The sequence below is a fragment of the Perca flavescens genome, chromosome 8 (assembly GCF_004354835.1).
Source record: "Perca flavescens isolate YP-PL-M2 chromosome 8, PFLA_1.0, whole genome shotgun sequence".
NCBI classification, from domain to species: Eukaryota; Metazoa; Chordata; class Actinopteri; order Perciformes; family Percidae; genus Perca; species Perca flavescens.
The window spans coordinates 23,334,838-23,354,518 of NC_041338.1; the positions used below are offsets into that span (position 1 = coordinate 23,334,838).

The 19,681-nt window shown below is 40.3% G+C and overlaps 3 protein-coding genes across 7 annotated transcripts; 2 read left to right on the forward strand and 1 right to left on the reverse strand.

Annotated features, from left to right (window-relative positions):
- Positions 1-43: 43 nt before the first annotated feature.
- tpm1 (tropomyosin 1 (alpha)) lies at positions 44-12,497 on the forward strand. Of its 4 annotated transcripts, none has more exons than XM_028584699.1 (10): positions 44-315; positions 758-883; positions 1,086-1,211; positions 4,503-4,636; positions 5,018-5,135; positions 6,188-6,258; positions 7,068-7,143; positions 7,372-7,434; positions 7,558-7,627; positions 11,898-12,497. In XM_028584699.1, the coding sequence occupies exons 1-10, from the start codon at positions 202-204 to the stop codon at positions 11,978-11,980; spliced, it is 981 nt and encodes a 326-aa protein (XP_028440500.1). In that variant the 5' UTR covers positions 44-201; the 3' UTR covers positions 11,981-12,497. The 4 variants fall into 4 exon arrangements, with proteins under 4 accessions (XP_028440500.1, XP_028440501.1, XP_028440499.1 ...); XM_028584697.1 differs by lacking the exons at positions 758-883; positions 11,898-12,497 and adding exons at positions 8,220-8,298; positions 9,294-9,598 and having other exon boundaries at positions 52-315; XM_028584700.1 differs by lacking the exons at positions 1,086-1,211; positions 11,898-12,497 and adding an exon at positions 8,220-8,302 and having other exon boundaries at positions 45-315.
- Positions 12,498-13,821: 1,324 nt separating this feature from the next.
- lactb (lactamase, beta) lies at positions 13,822-17,337 on the forward strand. 2 transcript variants are annotated; one of them, XM_028585457.1, is made up of 6 exons: positions 13,822-14,446; positions 14,562-14,628; positions 15,296-15,486; positions 15,573-15,885; positions 15,987-16,152; positions 16,278-17,337. In XM_028585457.1, the coding sequence occupies exons 1-6, from the start codon at positions 14,081-14,083 to the stop codon at positions 16,801-16,803; spliced, it is 1,629 nt and encodes a 542-aa protein (XP_028441258.1). In that variant the 5' UTR covers positions 13,822-14,080; the 3' UTR covers positions 16,804-17,337. The 2 variants fall into 2 exon arrangements, with proteins under 2 accessions (XP_028441258.1, XP_028441259.1); XM_028585458.1 differs by having other exon boundaries at positions 13,825-14,434.
- Positions 17,338-18,632: 1,295 nt separating this feature from the next.
- Positions 18,633-19,681, reverse strand: nrg4 (neuregulin 4). The gene is made up of 5 exons (XM_028584274.1): positions 19,633-19,681; positions 19,393-19,423; positions 19,197-19,290; positions 18,898-19,050; positions 18,633-18,731 (listed from the first exon to the last, which is right to left on the reverse strand). Exons 2-5 carry the CDS (start codon positions 19,400-19,402, stop codon positions 18,659-18,661), a joined length of 330 nt encoding a protein of 109 aa, XP_028440075.1. The 5' UTR covers positions 19,403-19,423; positions 19,633-19,681; the 3' UTR covers positions 18,633-18,658.

Consider the following 19,681-nt stretch of genomic DNA (forward strand, 5'->3'; position numbering starts at 1 on the left):
CACGCCCCCTCCAAAAAAGTATTGGATGTCCAAAGGAATCCAGTCGCCCCCCTTGAAAGAACATATTTGACAGGGCACATTCAGGCAGAGCCTGCACTCCAGCTTAGTGTTCAGTTAGGCACAGACGCTCTAGTCGCTCTCCCACTCTCTTCTTGGTTTTCATTCGGACGTTTTGTTGGTGCCTAACAGAAATAAGCAGCCATGGATGCCATCAAGAAGAAGATGCAGATGCTCAAGCTCGACAAGGAGAATGCCTTGGACAGAGCTGAGCAGGCTGAGGGAGACAAGAAGGCAGCAGAGGACAGAAGCAAACAGGTCGGCTGATTTTTTTTTTTTTTTTTTTTTTTTTGGAAAATCCCAAAGATCCATAGAAAAAGCAGGAATACCAGTAGTGTAAATATGCTACTATTTAAATGGATCGCCTCCTAAATACGGATTATTTACATTCATGGATAATCCCAAATAAGGATTAAATTAAGAATAACCCATCCTTCTTGAATTTTGGGATGTTATAAATCATCCTCTCAACTATTTTGGTGATGTTAATGTAGCCTAGAAAATTATGTTGATAATTTAGAAAGTATGAATTAGAGAGAAATAATGTTTGACAATGTATAATAATAATAATAATAATAATAATAATAATAATAATAATAATAATGAAATGTAATATATTTTATGTAATTTATACATTTAATAATTGCATGTTTATTTCATCTATTTTACTGTATGATGTTTTTTTTATATGCATGCATAGTTAGAGGACGATATAAGAGAGTTGGAAAAGAAATTACGTGTTACTGAAGACGAAAGAGATAAAGTGGTTGAGGAGTTCCAAACTGCTGAGGAAAAGCTGCTGACCGCTGACGAGGTCGCCACCAAGGTATCTGATTCTGACGTGCATGAGCTTCCCTAACGTCTTTTCTCTCTTTCCCCTGTCCTGTCCTCTCCTGTTCTGTCCTGTCATATGTGTGTGTGTGTGTGTGTGTGTGTGTGTCTCTGTACGCGCTATTGCGCCTGTGCGCGTTCACGCAACTCTTCACTGATCACCTCTGAAACTGTCTGGGCACTGAAACTCAACTCAGCTTGAGGACGATTTGGTAGCTCTGCAGAAGAAGCTGAAGGGAACTGAGGATGAGTTGGACAAGTACTCCGAGGCTCTTAAAGACGCCCAGGAGAAACTTGAGCTGGCTGAGAAGAAAGCCACCGACGTAAGTAGGGAAGGGGTTCACAATGGCACCATTCCTCCACCACGCTTCTTCACACCTTCATTCTCTCATCACTGTGTGGCAAGCGACAGTTCAACACCACAGAGAAACCCAGTTCCCCCACTGTGGTCATTCAAACGTGCACCATCATAGTCCGAATTGACTTTTTGATCAAATGTCCAATTATTGTTGAACTGTCGCTTTATGTTCAATGATCACTTACAAGTCTGCCCAAAGAAAGTCAGATTGGCTGTTTAACTAAAACACTCATTATTTATTTTAAATCAAATGAATCCATAGGCTAACTCATCACATTGATATCCCATACTGTATGATCACATGGTGGTTTTAGGTCTAGGTGTGTCCATTCTCATAGGTCTTAGGCTGAGGAAGTAGTGAGAGTGAACAGTAATGCGCAGTCTTCCTTAAAGCGCAGAGAGCAAGCGCCTGGATAAATATAGCCCACTGCTTTATATGGTCAAGATAGAGCTCACATCTGCGGGCTGCGCTCTTTGCTTAGGCTACCACAGGGGAAAAACAGTGTTTCCCATCAAAACGACCCAGGAAGCTAATTTAACAAAACAAAAAAAATAGCTCATGATCAACGCACAAATTAAATAAAAGATAATTTTAAAATATGTCCCCTTTTGGATAAATAGCTAGACCTACATGACAGGAAAACTATGACGCTAAATCATTTAGAAGTAGGCATTTTAAAGGGCGCGACCTGCTGGGTAGAAAATAGCCTACACTTTATGTCCTAATAAAAATAATCCACGACAAACAATCCCGTAAATGATGTAGTTAGTGTGAGTCGGGTTCAAGTGCAAAGCGTCAATCAGGGGAATCAATTTGTAGTGTGGCTTCCAGGATAACCCGTTGTAATAATCCTTTAATTGGATTCCTCCGGGGAGTAAGGCCCTAGTGTACTACTTTTCAGTCTACTGAGTTTAGCCTGTCACACTTGATGCTGTATTTTATTACCTATAGACCTATATAGGCTACTGCTGTAGTTTTTTATTTATTTATTAATATTCCTACAGGAAGGTTTGAGTATAGTTTTCAAATGAGTTTAACTACTAGGCTACTTAATGTTTTATGGCCTTGTTTTTTTTTCAACCCTTTCGTATTCTTGGAGGGTTTTTCTGTGATATTTGCAAAGTCTCATACGTAGTCTGTAATCGCTGCATTCAGTGAAGACGTATTGAATGTCCTGTAGTTTGGACAAGTATTTCCCATGTGTACTGCTCACAGTTGACCGGCAGAGGGCGCTGTGGCTCTGTTAGATCGCTACAAGCGTGATTATTGCAGTGTATTGACCTCCATGGTTTTACTATGTGTTCTTGTCATTAAAGAGGAATTTTTACTTGCATCAATTACATTTTTATTATTTTATGGGGCAATGCAGCAGATATCACAGTGTAAGGCTTTGTAGGCTACTAACCATCCAAAATACTTGGGAAAAAAAGGTCTATTTTGAAATCAGCAGTAGTAGCTACTACCTACTTCCTGGATAAATGACAGGCATAGCAGAGTGCGTCTCCAGAAAGCTTGCGCACTCTGCAATGCCTGTCTTCACGCAGCTTTTAGCACAATCAAGGACGTCATCTCGCTCCTTGACAATTTCTCGGAAATTGTGCTGCAGCTCATAGTGTAGTCTTTTTATATCGGCTAGTTGTGCAGTAAAGAATGGCCGGAGCTACATCGCTTGATGCAGTCAAACGAAAGATCAAATCTTTGCAAGATCAGGCAGACGGTGCTGAAGATAGAGCCGAGAGATTACAGAAGGAGTTGCTTGCGGAGAGGAAAACCAGGGAACAAGTAAGCATGTTTTACCGCGCGTGCAGCTTATCAAACGCGAAATTACTCATCCTCCTCTTGTAGCCTTTCCTTTGTATGTGTGTTCGGCTGAATTGATGCCCAGTGAGACTGCGGGATTTCTCTTGATACACCGCAGTGCTGCAAGCGGAGATTTACGCTTTACATGCAGTGCCACAACGAAGTAGGCTACTCTACTGAGGGTCTGATAGCCGTCTGCTCCCGGCTAAGCGCTTCTAATTGGTAGCGTTAGGCCGCCGATGCCCAAGTCAAAGCAGTTAAATAACCGTGGCACACTGGATAACTGTTGCCTGATATCCCTACTGTGTTTCACTTGCATCTCCTTTGATGCACTTTGCTTTTAACGGTCCCATTCAAACTGCTTTTCAGAAACTTCCGTTTATTCTAGATTGTGCAGGCACAGGAACAGCCGCAAGTTAAACGTTTGAATAAATGATCTTCAGCAATCAGGAAGGAAGTTAAAACTAAACTGTGGCAACATTTAAGGTGCCAGTCCGCACTGTGAGTTTATGCTCTTTGACTTGCCCTTATAAGGACTATAGGTTTTCACAGAACTTTACAGAAGAGTGATTTCCCCTCCGTGTGAACATAGCGGCAATTATCTAGACGGGAAATAAATCTTTCTGCAGGGGATTATAGCAGTCTGAGCCTATCTCAAGCTGGTGGTTTCTATTTGATGTTACTCAAGCCTGCTGTAGTTTAAATGAAGTTGAAAGCATCGCTTCAGTTTATAGGTTATTATTAGTAACTTCCTTGTTGTTTTACAACCTCAGATGCACTTTTGTCCACCACTGCACATGTAAGTGCAGGGGAAACAGTCAAGCTTGTGGTAGTTGCAGCCTGTTTTCACTGTGCATTTTCAGGACAGTGCAAGTTTCGTACCTGCTGAACACATAAAGCAGAAGTAGCAACAGGTTTGAATAATCATAGAAAGGTCTACTCTTTTTCCAATCCCTGTTAATGCATAGTAAATGTTCTCCAAATATACCAGGTCATTTAACCAATTGCAAATGTGAGAAGTTAAATTACACTTAAATGTCCCCTACATTTGTGAACTATCCAGGGAGTCTCCTCTGTGATTGTGTACCATGTGAGCAGTCATTCACAGTTTAATTGTCTCCCTTTGGCTTGAGCCTTGTTAATGTTCTCTCAGGGGCCTAGTAATGAGACCGGGGTATTCAACCTTCTGTCCGCTTGGGACGTTGTAATCATTATACATAGACAAGAAGGAGCACAGGCAAGACTCCTGGGAGGGGTTTTCCCAACAGGTGGCATAAAGAAACACTTTTGAACCCTAAACCCCTTCCTCCAAAAAAAAAGACAAAAATCTAATTTACCATCCACTGTCAATTCTTTGGGCTGACGTGTACGTGTGCACTTGTGTGATTTCCAGGTTGCTTGTTTAAGACGTCGACCGCCATGTTTTCTCCTGACATGCTCCTCTTCTCTCCCTAGGCTGAGGGAGATGTCGCTTCCCTTAACAGACGTATCCAGCTGGTTGAGGAGGAGTTGGATCGTGCTCAGGAGCGTCTGGCCACTGCCCTGACCAAGCTGGAGGAGGCTGAGAAGGCTGCTGATGAGAGCGAGAGGTGGGTTCTTATGAGCAGCGTAGACTCAGTCCCCTAGTCTTTGCCATTTCGCTCGCGCTGCCGAGACCACGTGGCAGGGCTGTGTTTCCATCCCTTTGTATGGGGGTACAAGCAGAGCCTCTGTGCTGCAGAGCTGGATGTCAAACAGTATACTGACACACTAGCTGTGTCAGATAGTGCAGTCATTTCCTAAGATCCCCAAATTCTGTATTTTCTTTCATATCAGAAAACAATTAGCCATTCACCATAGAAGTACAATAAAGATGTTTTAACATCTACTACTACTGTGCACCAGACATGTGTGTCTTCAGTAAGACTGAAGGCTGTCAGGTCTCAGCTCCTGATTTCTAACACCCCTTGACTGTTTGTTCCCTCACACAGAGGCATGAAGGTCATTGAGAACAGGGCCATGAAGGACGAGGAGAAGATGGAGCTGCAGGAGATCCAGCTCAAAGAGGCCAAGCACATCGCTGAGGAGGCTGACCGCAAATATGAGGAGGCGAGTTTTTCAGCCACCCCAAAATACTTCTGCAACATCAACACCCAGTTGCTCAGTTACTGCAATCAGCATTTCTGTGACATACTTGTTACAGTTCAGATAATAGCTTGATTTCCAAGATATATCCAATCATGACAAAGTTTCGATTCAAAGTCACCATTCTCATGGTTCTTACTTCTTACTAAGTATAAGAAGAAGAAATAATCTATTACTTTAGCATAGTATATCAAATTTTTATAAATTGTTTATAAAATAATATAATATAGTTTTAAGCAAATAAATAAATAAATATATAATGTATTTGTCAACAGCTATAACTCCTAAGTGGATATAAGTGGAGGCTGGTCTGGTGTATAAACATATAATGAATGACCACAACATAGTAAAACACAATAGTAATCAGTGGTGGAATGTAACTTACTCAAGTACTGTACCTAAGTTCACATTTTAGTCACTTGTACTTTACTTTAGTATACCCATTTTATGTTACTATATACTTTACTACATACAATGTATACAATTAGAGCTGAAACAAGTAGGTGATTAATCAATTAGTTGTTTTTCAGAAAATCAATTGACATACTATTAAGTACTTTTACTTTTACTTTTGATACTTAAAGTACATTTTCCTGATTGTACTATACTATGCACTTCTACTTAAGTAACATTTTCAATGCACGACGTTTACGTGTAATGTAGTATTTTCTGTACAGAATGACATTAGTACTTTTACTAAGGGTCCTCCATCATAAGTAGTTGTAATAGTATAAAATGTGTTTTCATAGAAGAAGTTATAACTGTTGATAATAATAAACACTTAAAATGTTCTTATATCTGGTTACAACGACATAGTGTGTTATAAACCATTCGTTACATGCTTATGAATGCTAAATAAGGGGGGGTTAAAGTAAAGTGTTACCAAGTGTAGTTTATTAATATTAGAGTGGGACACTTTCACTTTTGAGGAAAAGAAAACCCAAACCACGTCCTGGATGTGTCACAGTCATCAAGTATTTGTTGTGTTGTAACACTTTGTCGTGCTGCACCTAAAGGTGGCCCGTAAGCTGGTCATCATTGAGGGTGACCTGGAGCGTACAGAGGAGCGCGCTGAGCTGTCAGAAGGGTAAGATGTTTCACCTTTACATTCACTTAATCTGCACTTACACTTGCATGTGCACTGACATTTCAACAGTTGGAGCACTAATACACAAAGTATCAGACTTGTATCCATTTTAACAGCGTGTCCTGTATTCTTATTGTATGTGCTGATTATTTGCATGCTCTTCGTGGTTTGAATGGTTTTGGCTTGCACACGTACGCCACACCCACTAACAGACGGGCTCGGAGAGCAGAGGAGGAACTGAGGGTTTTGGAGCAAAGCATGAAATCACTAAACTCCTCAGTCACACAGGTACTACAAACAAAAACTAACCCTTATATCTTTAATGAGTGGCTCTTCTTCCTTGCTCTTCTTCCTGCTGCTGAGTGAACCCTCTGCTGTGCTTGTTCTTTTCCTCTTTTATGCTCTTTTATTCTGGGCATGTTAGACTCTTTCACGCCTCTAACATGGCAGAGACTGCAAGAATAACACCTCACATGTGAGAGGAGCATGATATTTAAATATACCATTTACCAAATTAGTGATTCCATTGCAACTCACTACTCTTTGTATGAGCACACGATTTCCATTGCTATTCTCACAATCCTGCTCTGTTAAGGCACTTTTAAGGTACTTGGGGTTACCTCCTCGTTTAATCCCTGTAGTTCTTATTTATCTTGTTTCCTCTCCCCCTCTTTCTTACTTTCCTTCTACCTGTTTTGTGTCCACCTCTGGTTCTGTCTATCCTCGCTTCCCTCCTTTTTCTCCACCCCTTCTTCTTCTTCTTCTTCTTTTTCTTCTTCGCAACTTTATCCCCTCATCTAAAACACCAGCAAATGCTCTGAGCTTGAGGAAGAGCTGAAAACTGTGACCAACAACCTGAAGTCACTGGAAGCCCAGGCTGAGAAGGTAAGTGCGACCTTCTGGCCTACTGCATGCTGTCAAACTCCTCAGCTCCCTGTTAGACTGGGTGGCTGGGGAGCAGAAGAGCCTGGGGAGCCGAATGTCTTCACTTAAGTTTTATTTCATAATCCACATCTGTAAAAACGTAGTAAAATGTGTTTGAATGCACTAGGGCATTCCGATTTTGTCTCCATGCCTATATGTTTGACACCTATCATTGTTTTTGTCCCACAGTACTCACAGAAGGAGGACAAATACGAGGAGGAGATCAAGGTCCTCACCGACAAGCTGAAGGAGGTAAAGTTTCACAAGACCTTATCTGGAGTTGCCGGCTGAGTCCAGGATAATTGAAACAAGTCACAGGTGCTGTATCACACTGTGAGTGTTGGAGTAACTCATAAATCTGTCTCTGTAACACAGGCTGAGACTCGTGCTGAGTTCGCTGAGAGATCAGTAGCCAAGCTTGAGAAGACCATTGATGACTTGGAAGGTATGATTTTTTTGCACCTCACCCCAGAATGCTACTCTGGTTATTTTGAAATAGTTATTGTGTCAGCGATAGTATCTCTTCTGTCCATTTTTTTTTTTTTTTTGCTTTTCTCTTGAGCTCTATTTGTGCTTCCCTCTTAATGCCATCAGGGCTCTTTTTCTTGTACTTTCTCTATTCAGAGTAGTTGATTTGTTTTTAGGCTTCAAGATAGGAAAGAATGGCTTTGATGTTTACCAGAGATATCAGTTCTCATTGTTGACTTAGTGTTCAAGGATTCGTAGTGAGAGCAAAGGGCTGAGAGTGAAATATATGGTCCATTTCTTCATGGCGCTGACGGATTTTCCCTGACTTTTGCTGCACTTCCATTCTATCATTTTCTGGTGTAACTTTGTTTTCCTTTTTCCCCCCCCCTGTTTTCAATATTTTTCTGTCACCTTTTCCTGTCTTCCTCTCTCTCTCTCTCTCTCTCTCCTTCTCTCCTTCTCTCTTTCTCTCTCTTTTCAATGTTCTGGATGCTTCACCCTTCACCTCCTTGCCATGTGCTCCTTCACCTTTGTCCCCTCCCTCCCCTGCACCCTTGGCCCACCAATAGATGAGTTGTATGCCCAGAAACTGAAGTACAAGGCCATCAGCGAGGAGCTGGACCACGCCCTCAACGACATGACTTCCATGTAATTTTCAACTTGCTTCGCCTGCTTGTTCTGCCGTCACCCTCTCTTCCCCTGCACCTCTCTCCCCTGTACACCAGCTACCTCGCCTTCATCTTCTCCCTTATTTTTCCTTATAGCCATCATAACTAGATCCAACTCTTGTATTTTTTTTTTTTTTTTATAGAACTTTAATGTCTTAAATCAGACATTTTGCAATTGTGTAATTTGAAGTCCGCTTGCAACAATTACAACTCACTCTAAGTGGTTTCCCCCTTCACACTTCTTCATTAGTGTGGTTACGGTCATACTGAATGCCCTTTGTATCAGTATCATCGATGTTTTAGAAAACTGTAAATTGGACTGAAGTAATGTTATGCATTGTTGAGTTTGTCAGTCTATGCATTTTTATAGTTTTATATGAATTTCACATACAGTAGATATTTTGACATCATATTTTGACATCCTAAACAATGCATGCAAGTTGTCTCTTGAAATGCTAACTGTATTACGAAAGCATTTCAGTGAATCTGATTCTAACTCAAGGTTATGAGTATGAGTAGTTTCCTCTTCTACTAACATGGTCTACTTCTGTCCAGAAGAAAGGCCCTCTGTGTGTTTGTGAAATCCCTCCATTTGTTCTGTTCTTGTACCAGTTGAAGGTTAACTGTCACAGTTTAGCATCACTGTGGTTGAGCCCCCAGTTTTGCTAAATTAGTGTTGTCGCTTTAACATTTGGCCATTCTGTGGGAGATTGACAAAGCGCACCGCATTGGTCTGGTCCAATGGCGCTCCTCCTGTTTTAGCAGAAAGGTCTCCATGTAGTCGAGGGAGGAGTTGGTCCAACCTCTAGTTTGTGTTTGTAAGCGTGTGCTACCTCACAATGCATTGCCATTGTGGTTTTGTAGTGGCGTGCCGTGACTCCTGTGGTGCTGGTGCATTGTGGTGCACGTCTGAAATTCCCCTAGGTCCCACAACAACCCCCCCCCGGTTCACTATACTTCTTCTCTCCCACACAGATAAATATTTTACACCTCATCAAAGACGCCTCCTGCCGGCTGAGCGGCATCTGTCGGCTCTCTCCAGCCCTCACTCTCAATTTCCCCACCCCTTTTTGTCTTTGCTTTCCTTTCCTCCTCATGTTTTCATCCTCATGTCAAAGTTAATTGCATCCCATCACTTGTACAGAATCCTAGAATCTTTCTGCATTGTGTAAAAAATAAACGTCCTTCCTTCTATGTAAGCTGTATCTCTTTTCTCTGTCCTTTTTTTCTTTTTAATTAATTTATTTTCAAGTGGCTCTAATAAAACCAGGAAGCCTTTATTTTAAGTTCTGTTTTTTTTTCATTTTGTTTCAGCATCTCAACAAACCATTAGTTGAGCTTTACCCTGCTTTCCTTGGTTCTTGTTTGTATATTTTCTTCAAATATTGTTCTGTGTAGCTGAGATATAAGGATTATCCCAGTATGCCATCAGTACAGAAACCTAGAACAACTACAGGTACTTGAGCGAAAGCTGAGCCAAGTTGTCTTTTTCTCTTCGCATTTGAGCCTGATGCATGCAAGCACTTTTCAACATTTAGTACTGTGACAGGAGGAGCTGACTGGAAAGATTTTAGAATTGTAGAGAATTAGTGTTGGATTGTTACCTGGAAGATTGTGGTGAAGCAGAGTAAAGGGTGTAACATGGAATACAGAATAGTATGTCAGATTTGTTGAGGCTCATTTGGTTGCTGGAAGAATTGGATGGATCCGTAATTATGAGACATGGGCTTTGTATGATACACAGTATCCTGTCATATATTTGAATAAATACAACACAATCGCACATTCTGAGTCTTTTTATTAAAGTCCTTCCCATAAATTCAGACATAAAAGATAAGCAGAAGTGAGCAATTTTCTGGTGTTGTGTGTTTTAAGACATGATTCAAATGGGACTCCAGAGCATTAGTTGAGCCACATCCTTAAAACTCTTACCTGCAATTTCCACCAACTGCGGAACGGCCGCCGATTGGCTCCACTGCGTGTTGGCTCCGTGCTCCGCCGTCCTTCAATACACACCAGGTGCGGATTTGTTGCGGAACGGCTGCGGCCATGACTGACAGCTGAAGTTGCAAATTCACGTGTGATCGTGCGATATAACAGGATGTAGTTTCTATAAACAGAACCACAAACTTGACTTCAGGCCTGTCTCTGCCCATTATGACGTTTTCAAGGTGTAGTGCAGGGAAATATGATCTGCCGTGAGCACGGTGTATTTTATTTTGAAAATTAACCGGATGTTTTATTTTTTTTTTCTGTGCTTGACTTCCTGTTCCGCACAATCTGCCCTTTGCTGAATTGCTGTGGAGCTCTCCGGCGTCCGGCGTATCTGCTCCGGAGGGCTGCGCGTTAGAGTCGGAACGCAGCCGTTAGTCAGTGAAAATACACACATTGACTTTAATGGAAACCTATTCGCCGCCTATACTCCGCCGCCATTCTGCAGTTGGTGGAAATTGGGGGTTAAAAATGTTAGACCAACTTGAGGCCGCAAACTGGTTGATTCTCAGTAGCAGTTTATCCAGTTCTGATGTTGTTCAGCCGGATTAAACATTTAGTTAAGATGCACTCGATAGAGAATGTTATGACCATAATGTCAGATAAAGTTTAGTATTCATTGTTTTTCAATTCCATTTTTTTCCACACTATCCAGTTTTAAATATTTTATTTTAAGATGCCATTTAAGCCTTTTGACCTGTTATGGGTTGAATCTGCTCATCCTCTGTTTTCACTCTACACACTGTCCTGCCTTGCTTTACCTGCTGCAGAAATAAATCTAAAGAGTGGATAGCTGAAACCCTCTCTCAAAAACATCCAAACACTGTTTGATCGTGTTATTTAAAGGCTACTCAGATACTGTCAGTGTGTTTTATAACGATAAAATAAGTCACTGGTGATCTGTTCTAGAGAAGGTAGGTGTCAACAGGCATTTTCTCTTTCCCCATTTTCCTGATTCCCTGTCCTCTCTCTGTTTTTTAACTTGCTTTCTGACTGCAAAGATCGCCTCCACCAGCAAGTTCAGAAAAACCGTCTTCTCACTAATGAACTACGCGTGGCCTTGAATGAGGACTAAATTGTGTGAATGTTTTATTTAAGTTATGTTTGTTTTTGTTAAATGTGTGTGCGACAATCTGATCCAGAGCAAGATCCAAAGCTATGCTGTTTGCATTGTCCACGTACAGTACGATGCCTGCACTGCTTGAAATCTGTGTTGCTGTTTGTTGAATTGTAATTAAAATATAGTGAAAATCAGGGATTAATTCAAATATATAATTTTATAGTCTTACAACCTAGTATTATATTATACAATAATAATTTTTTATGGATTGTTGTGTTAATGTATATTTTTAGGAATGTCACTGTAGACTGTAACCTGTTTGCATGATGGCTTGCACATCATAACATGAGCTTGTTTACTCAATGTGTTTTTTCTTGGTTTTTTTTGTTTGTGAAGTGCAGGTTTAAATCATTTTAATGACTGACCTGAGTGATGTAGCCAGCTTGATTATTAACGCAAGCTAACCAACTGACTCCCTTTTGCTCGCTTGTGTGAGATTAAAACTTCTCCATTTGATGTTCTAACAGAGAAACTGTCACAAGCCAAAGAAGAGAACCTCGATATGCACCAGATGCTGGACCAGACTCTAATGGAACTGAATAATTTGTGAAAGCACGGTCTGACCCCCCCACACGCACTGTGGTTTTGGCTTTTTGTACTTGCACCTTGCTTACCATAAACCCCTCTTCTCGTACCTTGCCCGTGGTGGAGATGAAACAGCCAGATTCTATTCCTTTTGCACCGTCCTGCCTGCAGCGGAACTCAACCAAGGAGCAAAGCTAAAGGGGAGTAAAGCTTAACCATTCCCTTTTTGATGAAGCCTAAACTGAGAAACAATATTGTTTTCGCAAATCAGTTTTTAATCTAATGGTGTCTGCCTTTTGCAATCCTTGCAATAGTTTTTTGTTTTCTTCTTTTTTTTGACAAGTCATCTGGTGAAATGACATGTGCAAGATTGTTTTCTACATCCGCATTGAAGCTGATCTGGTACATTCCATTCCACCTTGATTATGCACATACCAAAGGACAAAGTGGAGAAATTTTGCACTTAGTTAAACCTCAACATTATGCACATTTTAAATTCTGTGAGCCAAACTATTTTAATAAAAGATACATGCCCTCCTCCCAGATACATTCCTCACAAGTGTAAGTATACATTGGCTTTTGTCAGCATGTATACTGGTGCTACTGTGTTGTATGACTGAAATGCTACTGCATTACAGTATATTCTTATCTTTAAAACCATGGTTCAAAATTTTTTCATCTTGTCTATAAAGGATGATTTTAGTCATCTGGTTGTGCATTGTTTTAGCATTGTATTAATATAGATGTCTCAAGTGTTTATCATATCTGAAATGTAAAAATTATGAAAATAAATCAAAGCATGTTTTAAAGGTTTTCTAACTTTGTTTGTGATGCATACATAGCCTTTTTGTCCATCATGGAGGTGACCTAAATTAAAGGCCTTAATAGATTTTTGGGTGATTGAATAAAACCTGATGCAATGCAAAAGGAAGGAAAACTTATTTAATAGACTATCTTCCCCACAGAGGTGTAGAATGTGTTTCTGAACAAATAGAGATCTGTTCATTCTGCAGCTTTATTACATTACGCCTGGCTCATTTTTTTTTTTTTAGCTTGACCCTCAATTTGACTTTCAGCTGGGGCAAAAACATTGTCATGTGTTTCTTTGGTTCACTGGAGTACCACTGAACCATATCAGTTTAGTGTGAGAATAATCAAACCACGGTGGAGAACTTTCTGAATGTCTTTAGTTTAAGTAACAGCACAATAGTTGAGAAAAATAAAAGATAGAGGTGTTGTATTATTCAGTTTAAATGTATGTATCAAGGTAAAAGCCTACTCCTCAAGATGCTTTTCATTTGTGTGGAATTATTGTTGCATGTGATGTTGTAATGTATCCGTTGCCTATATTGTTAGGTATAATAATAATAACTTTTATTTATATAGCGACTTTCACAAAACCCAAGGACACTTCACAGAATTACTGGGGAAACAGAGCTAAGGGAGGTTGTAAGCTGTGGTGAACAGGTGGTGTTTGAGCAGTTTTTTTTTTAAACATGTCCAGGGATGTAGCATTGCAGATATCTGCAGGGAGGGTGTTCCAATTCCAGAGAGACAAAATAATCTACAATTACTTTATGTATTTTGCATATTTTATTTAACGCACCATGTTTCCCTTTGACATAGCCTGTAATGGAGTTTAATAAAAATAAATGAAAAATAAAACACACTATTATAGTAGGCCTATAGTAAGGAACAGTGCCTCAAGACCTCAGAGAGAGACCATGGGTTAAGACCCGCTGGCAGCAGAAAACGGTATGGTTTTAGTGGTAGGTGAGTAAATTAGATATGTGGGAGAACAACAATACGCATGCCCAAAGGCTTTGTGTCCTGGCATGAGTTCCGTCTCTTTTACAATGGTGTCCTATGGGGTAAATCCTTTTTGCGCGAGTGGCCACTGGAAGAACTTAGCTGCAAGGTTGAACTGAGCACTTCTTAGGGGGCTGGGATGGCTCCATGGCTCTGGGATAAATTATTCTCCCTCGCTCTATTTTGTGTGACTCGTGATTTGATTCATTCTGTCTGGCTCGACTATGCAAACAGGAAGCAAGTTGTTGTTAATTGGAGCTCATTAACAAGGGACAGTTAACGCCAACATAAAGCAAGAGAAGCAGCATAACTAACGATGTCACGATTGCTTTTGCCTAATCGTTTTTGTGCCAAATGTACCCTACTAACAGCGCGCGGGATTCCTTTGTTGACAACGCGAGGCAAGCCGCCGCAGTCAGATAAACTGAGTGTTTTTATTCAACAGCAAAGACGACACGTCGGAGGGTCAAACACAGCGTTTTTTAAATACAGGTCAAAGTCCAGGATTTGGCTATGTGGGGTTGGTGTGGGGATTGCTCTAGCTGTTGCTCTGAAATACCGCGCTGACACAGCCAACACTTCCTGTGATGATACAGTAAAAGAAGCACAGAGGGCTGATCGATACAGCGATGCCATAGCCGTTAGCAGGGACCTTGTGGAGCGGATACAGGTAAGCATAGAGGTAGGCTATGAACCGCTTGGTTTTTGTTTGGCTACATTTTATCTCTTTATATTCCTGGATAATATCAGTGCCACCTGTATCAGTTCAGTGTTTGTGTCTGTCTAATGTCACTCAGGCTGAGGTCGGGGCTCCAGGGCTGGTGGTTGGGGTCTCTGTGGATGGTGCTCAAGTCTGGAGTGAAGGTTGGTGCCCGCAAAGTCCAATTTAAAAGCGCTACATTTAAAAAATTGCAATAATGTAACTGGTCTTGTTTGCCAAGCATGATTTTGTATTAAATGCTGGTCCAGTGTTAAAATATGTTAAACCATTTTCAATCAAAGCAAACAAATGGGGCAGCAATGTTGCCTCACATTTCAGATTTGCCTTTGTGAAATGTAACAATGGTACCATTACATATTACAACCATTACAACATATTTTCATTACCAAGTAACCTGGCAATTTCTTCAATTGATCAATTAATCATTTTGCCTGTATAATGTGAGGAGTTAGTTAATATTTATCATTTTGGTTAGTAAAATGACTCCAACGATTAATCAATTCTCAAAATAGCTGATTCATTTTTAAATCCATCAACTAATCGATTTATTGATGATCGTTTCCTGTGCAGGTACAATGCTAACTGTATGGCCCACTTCCAGTTGTCAACTTAAGTCTTTTTTTTTTTGTGCCAATGAATCAAGCCAGTACAATAATAACATCCTTTACTGAAATGTCTCAGTAATAAAAGTGATAGTGGGTTTTCATAGTACAAGGGTTTTAAAATGCAACACATGGAATCTTAAACCTATTCCTCTGAAAACACATTGGCATTCTTATATGGTGCATATAAATTCTTTATTTGATTCAGGGATCGGTTATGCTGATTTGGAGAATCGAGTGCCATGCAGCCCAGAAACAGTGATGCGAATCGCCAGCATCAGTAAGCCCCTCACATCTGCAGCTGCTGCACGACTGTGTGAGGAAGGGAAACTAGAACTTGATGTCCCTGTCCAGAAATATGTCCCAGAATTTCCCCAGAAGCAATTTAATGGACAAGATGTAAGTTACTTCAACAAAATGTCAGTTTTTTTATTGTCAGCAATAATATCCTGCTGTTCAGCTCACATGTACATAATTTATTTCAGGTCACAATAACCCCCCGTATGCTTCTGTCCCACCTGAGTGGTATACGGCATTATGAGAAGGATGCAAAGAAAGTGAAGGAGGACAAGGAGAAAGCTAAGCGTCTTATGAAGCCAGAAAAGAAAAAGGATGAAAAGAGCTCATTCGAAAACAAAGATAAACCCACAACAGAACAGAACACCAAGGGCAAAGAAGCCACTCAGGCTCAGAAGAAGAAAGAGTTTGAGCACGAGGAATACTACTTGAAGGACAACTTTGAAAACGTCACTCAGGCCTTGGACCTTTTCAAGGATGACCCACTCATTTTCAAACCTGGTAAAGCACATATCTGCTTGCTAAACCATTCAAATATGATACAATGTTAATGTCTTGATGAGTAAGATTTTAATTTTAATTTTTTTTTTTACTATGTGCAGGCACCACTTTTCTGTATTCCACCCACGCCTTTACCCTGCTTAGTGCTGCTGTGGAGCGAGCTGCTGGACAGGGCTTCCTGGATGTCATGATGAACATGTTCCGTGAACTGGGAATGCTAAATACTGTGCCTGATGAGAATGACCCTATTATTTACCACCGCTCCAGGTAATCTATAATGACATCAATGTCAAGTCACTTTATAATTTTGAAGTTGTTTTGATTTTCTAAGTGTACAACATGAAAAAAAATCGAATCTTGAGTCCATATCAGTCGTTGATGCTCCTCCACAGATTTTATCATCTCAACAAGAGAGGACGTGTTGTGAACTGTCCATACGTAGACAACTCCTACAAGTGGGCAGGAGGCGGCTTCCTTTCCACTGTGGGTGACCTGCTGCTGTTTGGTAACGCTCTCCTCTACAGCTACCAGGTGGCCCACCTTAAGGACACTGGGGACTTGCTCCCTGGCTTCCTCAAACCCCAAACTTCCATTGATCTGTGGGCGCCAGTTGATAGGACAGAGGCCAGCTGGGATAAGGATGGACTGTATGCCCAAGGCTGGCTGGTAGTGGAGAAACTACAGAAATATGGCCAGTGCAGGAAGCGCAGACACTACGTGTCACACACAGGAGGCGCTGTGGGAGCTAGCAGTGTCCTCCTGGTGTTACCCAGTGTGGAGATAAAGGAGTGCCAAGGACAGACCCCCCTCCTCCCACAGGGGGTGGTGGTCACAATCATCGCTAACATGCAGTCTGTGGGACTCAACAGCACAGCACTGAAAATTGCACATGTGTTTGACAAAGCCAGAAGGCTGTAAGAGTAATCTCTTGTTTACAGAAATGCGTGAGTTTATATTTTACTATAAAGTATTTCAGAAAAACCTTGTATGACATTTTTATAACACTATTACATAAGTCCATAGGATGTTTTAGGAAATGAAATAAATCCTCAACATGTATTTAAAGTAGCAAAGTAAACTCTACTTACTTTCCATTACAACACTTGGCAGGAAAGCCACTAGGTGGAAGCAATTTACTACATTTCTAACAGAAGGCACTGACCTTTGGTATCAGTTTGTTGGCTTAATACAGAGGGTTGTGCTTCTCTACCTTCTCAAAGCTAACGCAACAACATTTTAATATATGTACGTATGCATTTGAGCGCGAAAAGAAATTTCATACACAATGGAAATAGGTTGTTGCTATTTAAGCAACATGGTACACTTCAAAAGTCACTTTAAGGCCCACCCTGAACAGATATTTCCTCAGAGCAACATGACATGACACGTATGCTGTACAGATTGTGAAGCCTCTTAAGGCAAATTTGTGATTTTGGGATGTTGGGCTATATAAATAAAATTGACTTGACATGCTTTGGGAAAAACTATTATTAATCAGTAGTGACATTCTCACAATGTACTCACTGCTGAGTCAACTTTCAAGTGTTAAAATTGACTTGAGCCACGAGTACAATCCTGACTTTGTATTTTGAATATAACAGAACAAGAAGAATTCCAGATTGTAATGCCTAGATGAGTGTGCTGCAAAGCTAGTTCACTGATGTTGACAATCATTTCAGAGAATAACTAACTAAGCTGTCAGCAGTCCAAATTTAGTTTTTTCTTCCACAGTTGGTTGTTAGCAACTGTTCGACTGCCCATCAAAATGGAAAGACTAACAAACTATTGGCAATGCAGTCCAACAAATTTTAATTTTCTCCTAACCTCGCTGAATTGAACCAGATTTTGATGCCACCATTTTCATTATATATATATATAACTCCTTGGATCTCCGGTGCCCCTGTTTTTAGATTTAAGGAGACTGATGAATGGCTTGCGATATGCTAAGTATACAGACTCCCACACACAGTGTGTCGCTAAGTTTGCTGCGTGTGTGTGTGGATTCCTGCATGTCCAGCTTTGTGAGAGCCAATTTTAGTTTTAAAACTGCAGAGTTTTTGAAAAGTGAGGTCATCCTGACCAGTCCTGGCTGCTTCAAGGGGCAATTATGGTTTAGGGTTAAGATTAAATTTAGGATTAGGTTAAGAAGGCTATAGTTTGAGGTGAGGATTGAACTGCTGATGGTTAGGGTTAGAGGATGGAGAATGACTAGTCCATCAGGACCCTCATAAATACATGTGTGTAAACGTGCGGTGTCCCACCAGAAATCACAAAGTCAAATCATTTAGAAAGTATCATATATTTACACAATAACATATGTACTAATAGCATGTTGAACACATTGATTGATACAAGGGGTTATTTCATAATTCCATATTTCAAGATCAATATTTAGAATAATATTTAAAATAATATTTTTACATAGTCCACCTATGCTTTGTAAATACATTTCAGGCAAAGCACATCAATTGAAATGCGATTTAACATGAGTAACACCAGTACCAACTTCATAGCAGTGTTTAAAAAAAAAGGTGTGTGTGTTTTAATTACACCTTTCTGTAGCAAACAGCATGGACTCAAAATCTCATGAGATGAAGATAATCAGTTTAAGATTAATGTAGACGTTTTCCTCCTGTCTATTGGTCTTTCATAGTCACACCCAAAACAGTCCAAAAAGCCAAGTGACACTTATCTCTGAGAATTATTATTCATTAGTTTGTCATCCCACTCAACACACAGCCGAAAGAAAAATAAATGTACATCACACAAAAAATCAAACTCCGGGTTTTACTCTCCAATACTGTTGCTGATTGTTCTGTTTGCTCTGTTGCTTGGCTTTCAACATCCTGTGCGTGGACACAAGTAATGGTTATTAGCTTTAAAGTAATACATTCTAATCAAAGTACAATAATAACAAGACTGTATAACACATACAACACTTCCACATCCTAATGCTTTTTTTTTTAGATGCCTTGAGAATGCTTGATAATCCTAAATCCATAATGTACTTACTTGTGTATGTAGTAGATAATGAATGCCACCACCACGGAAATGAGGAGCACAAAAATTATCACGGCTGCAATTAACCCTGCTTCCTCTGCATTGGCGGAACTGCTGAAGAGCTGGAAATGCTCACATCGGCTGCCTTTGTAATTTCCATTGCACCTGATTTGAGATAGGACGTACAAAAATGTAGACAGTCTGTCAGCACAGAGGACATTTTTCAACAATACTGTCATGATGTGACATCAACAGATATTTCCAACATAAAACTTAAAGGTTCCTAAAAGTTTTTTTTCCATTCAACTTACACACAGGAGAGTGTGTTCATGGAAGGTATATTATAGCATGTCCCTCCATTCATGCAGTAGGTGGCTTCCTGCCCATTGCAGAGGTTTCCATGATCTACACAGACATAATAACAACATTTCAGGAAAGATTTGGCTTTAAAAGGGCTGAATAGTCACTTTTTAAAGCCATTTGTTCTGCTTTAGTTTTTATCATTACCTGCCATCATTTCAACTAGTCTCGCTGTTTCCTGAGAACACAAGAAACATTTTTGTCTCTGAAAAGGAAGTAATCTCACCACTAAGGATAGCTTCACATAACTAGAAGTTCCAGATACCAATAAAGGAAACATAGCTGCATATATAAACATTTTTTTTTTTTTTTGAAAGGCGTCATGAATTGATATTGTGCTTTGAAATGAACACCCTGAATGAAATTATTTAAAATAGCCATCCTTACCAGCTCGTGAAAACCCCCAGCTTTTGGTAGTTACTGCAGGTTCCTCGGG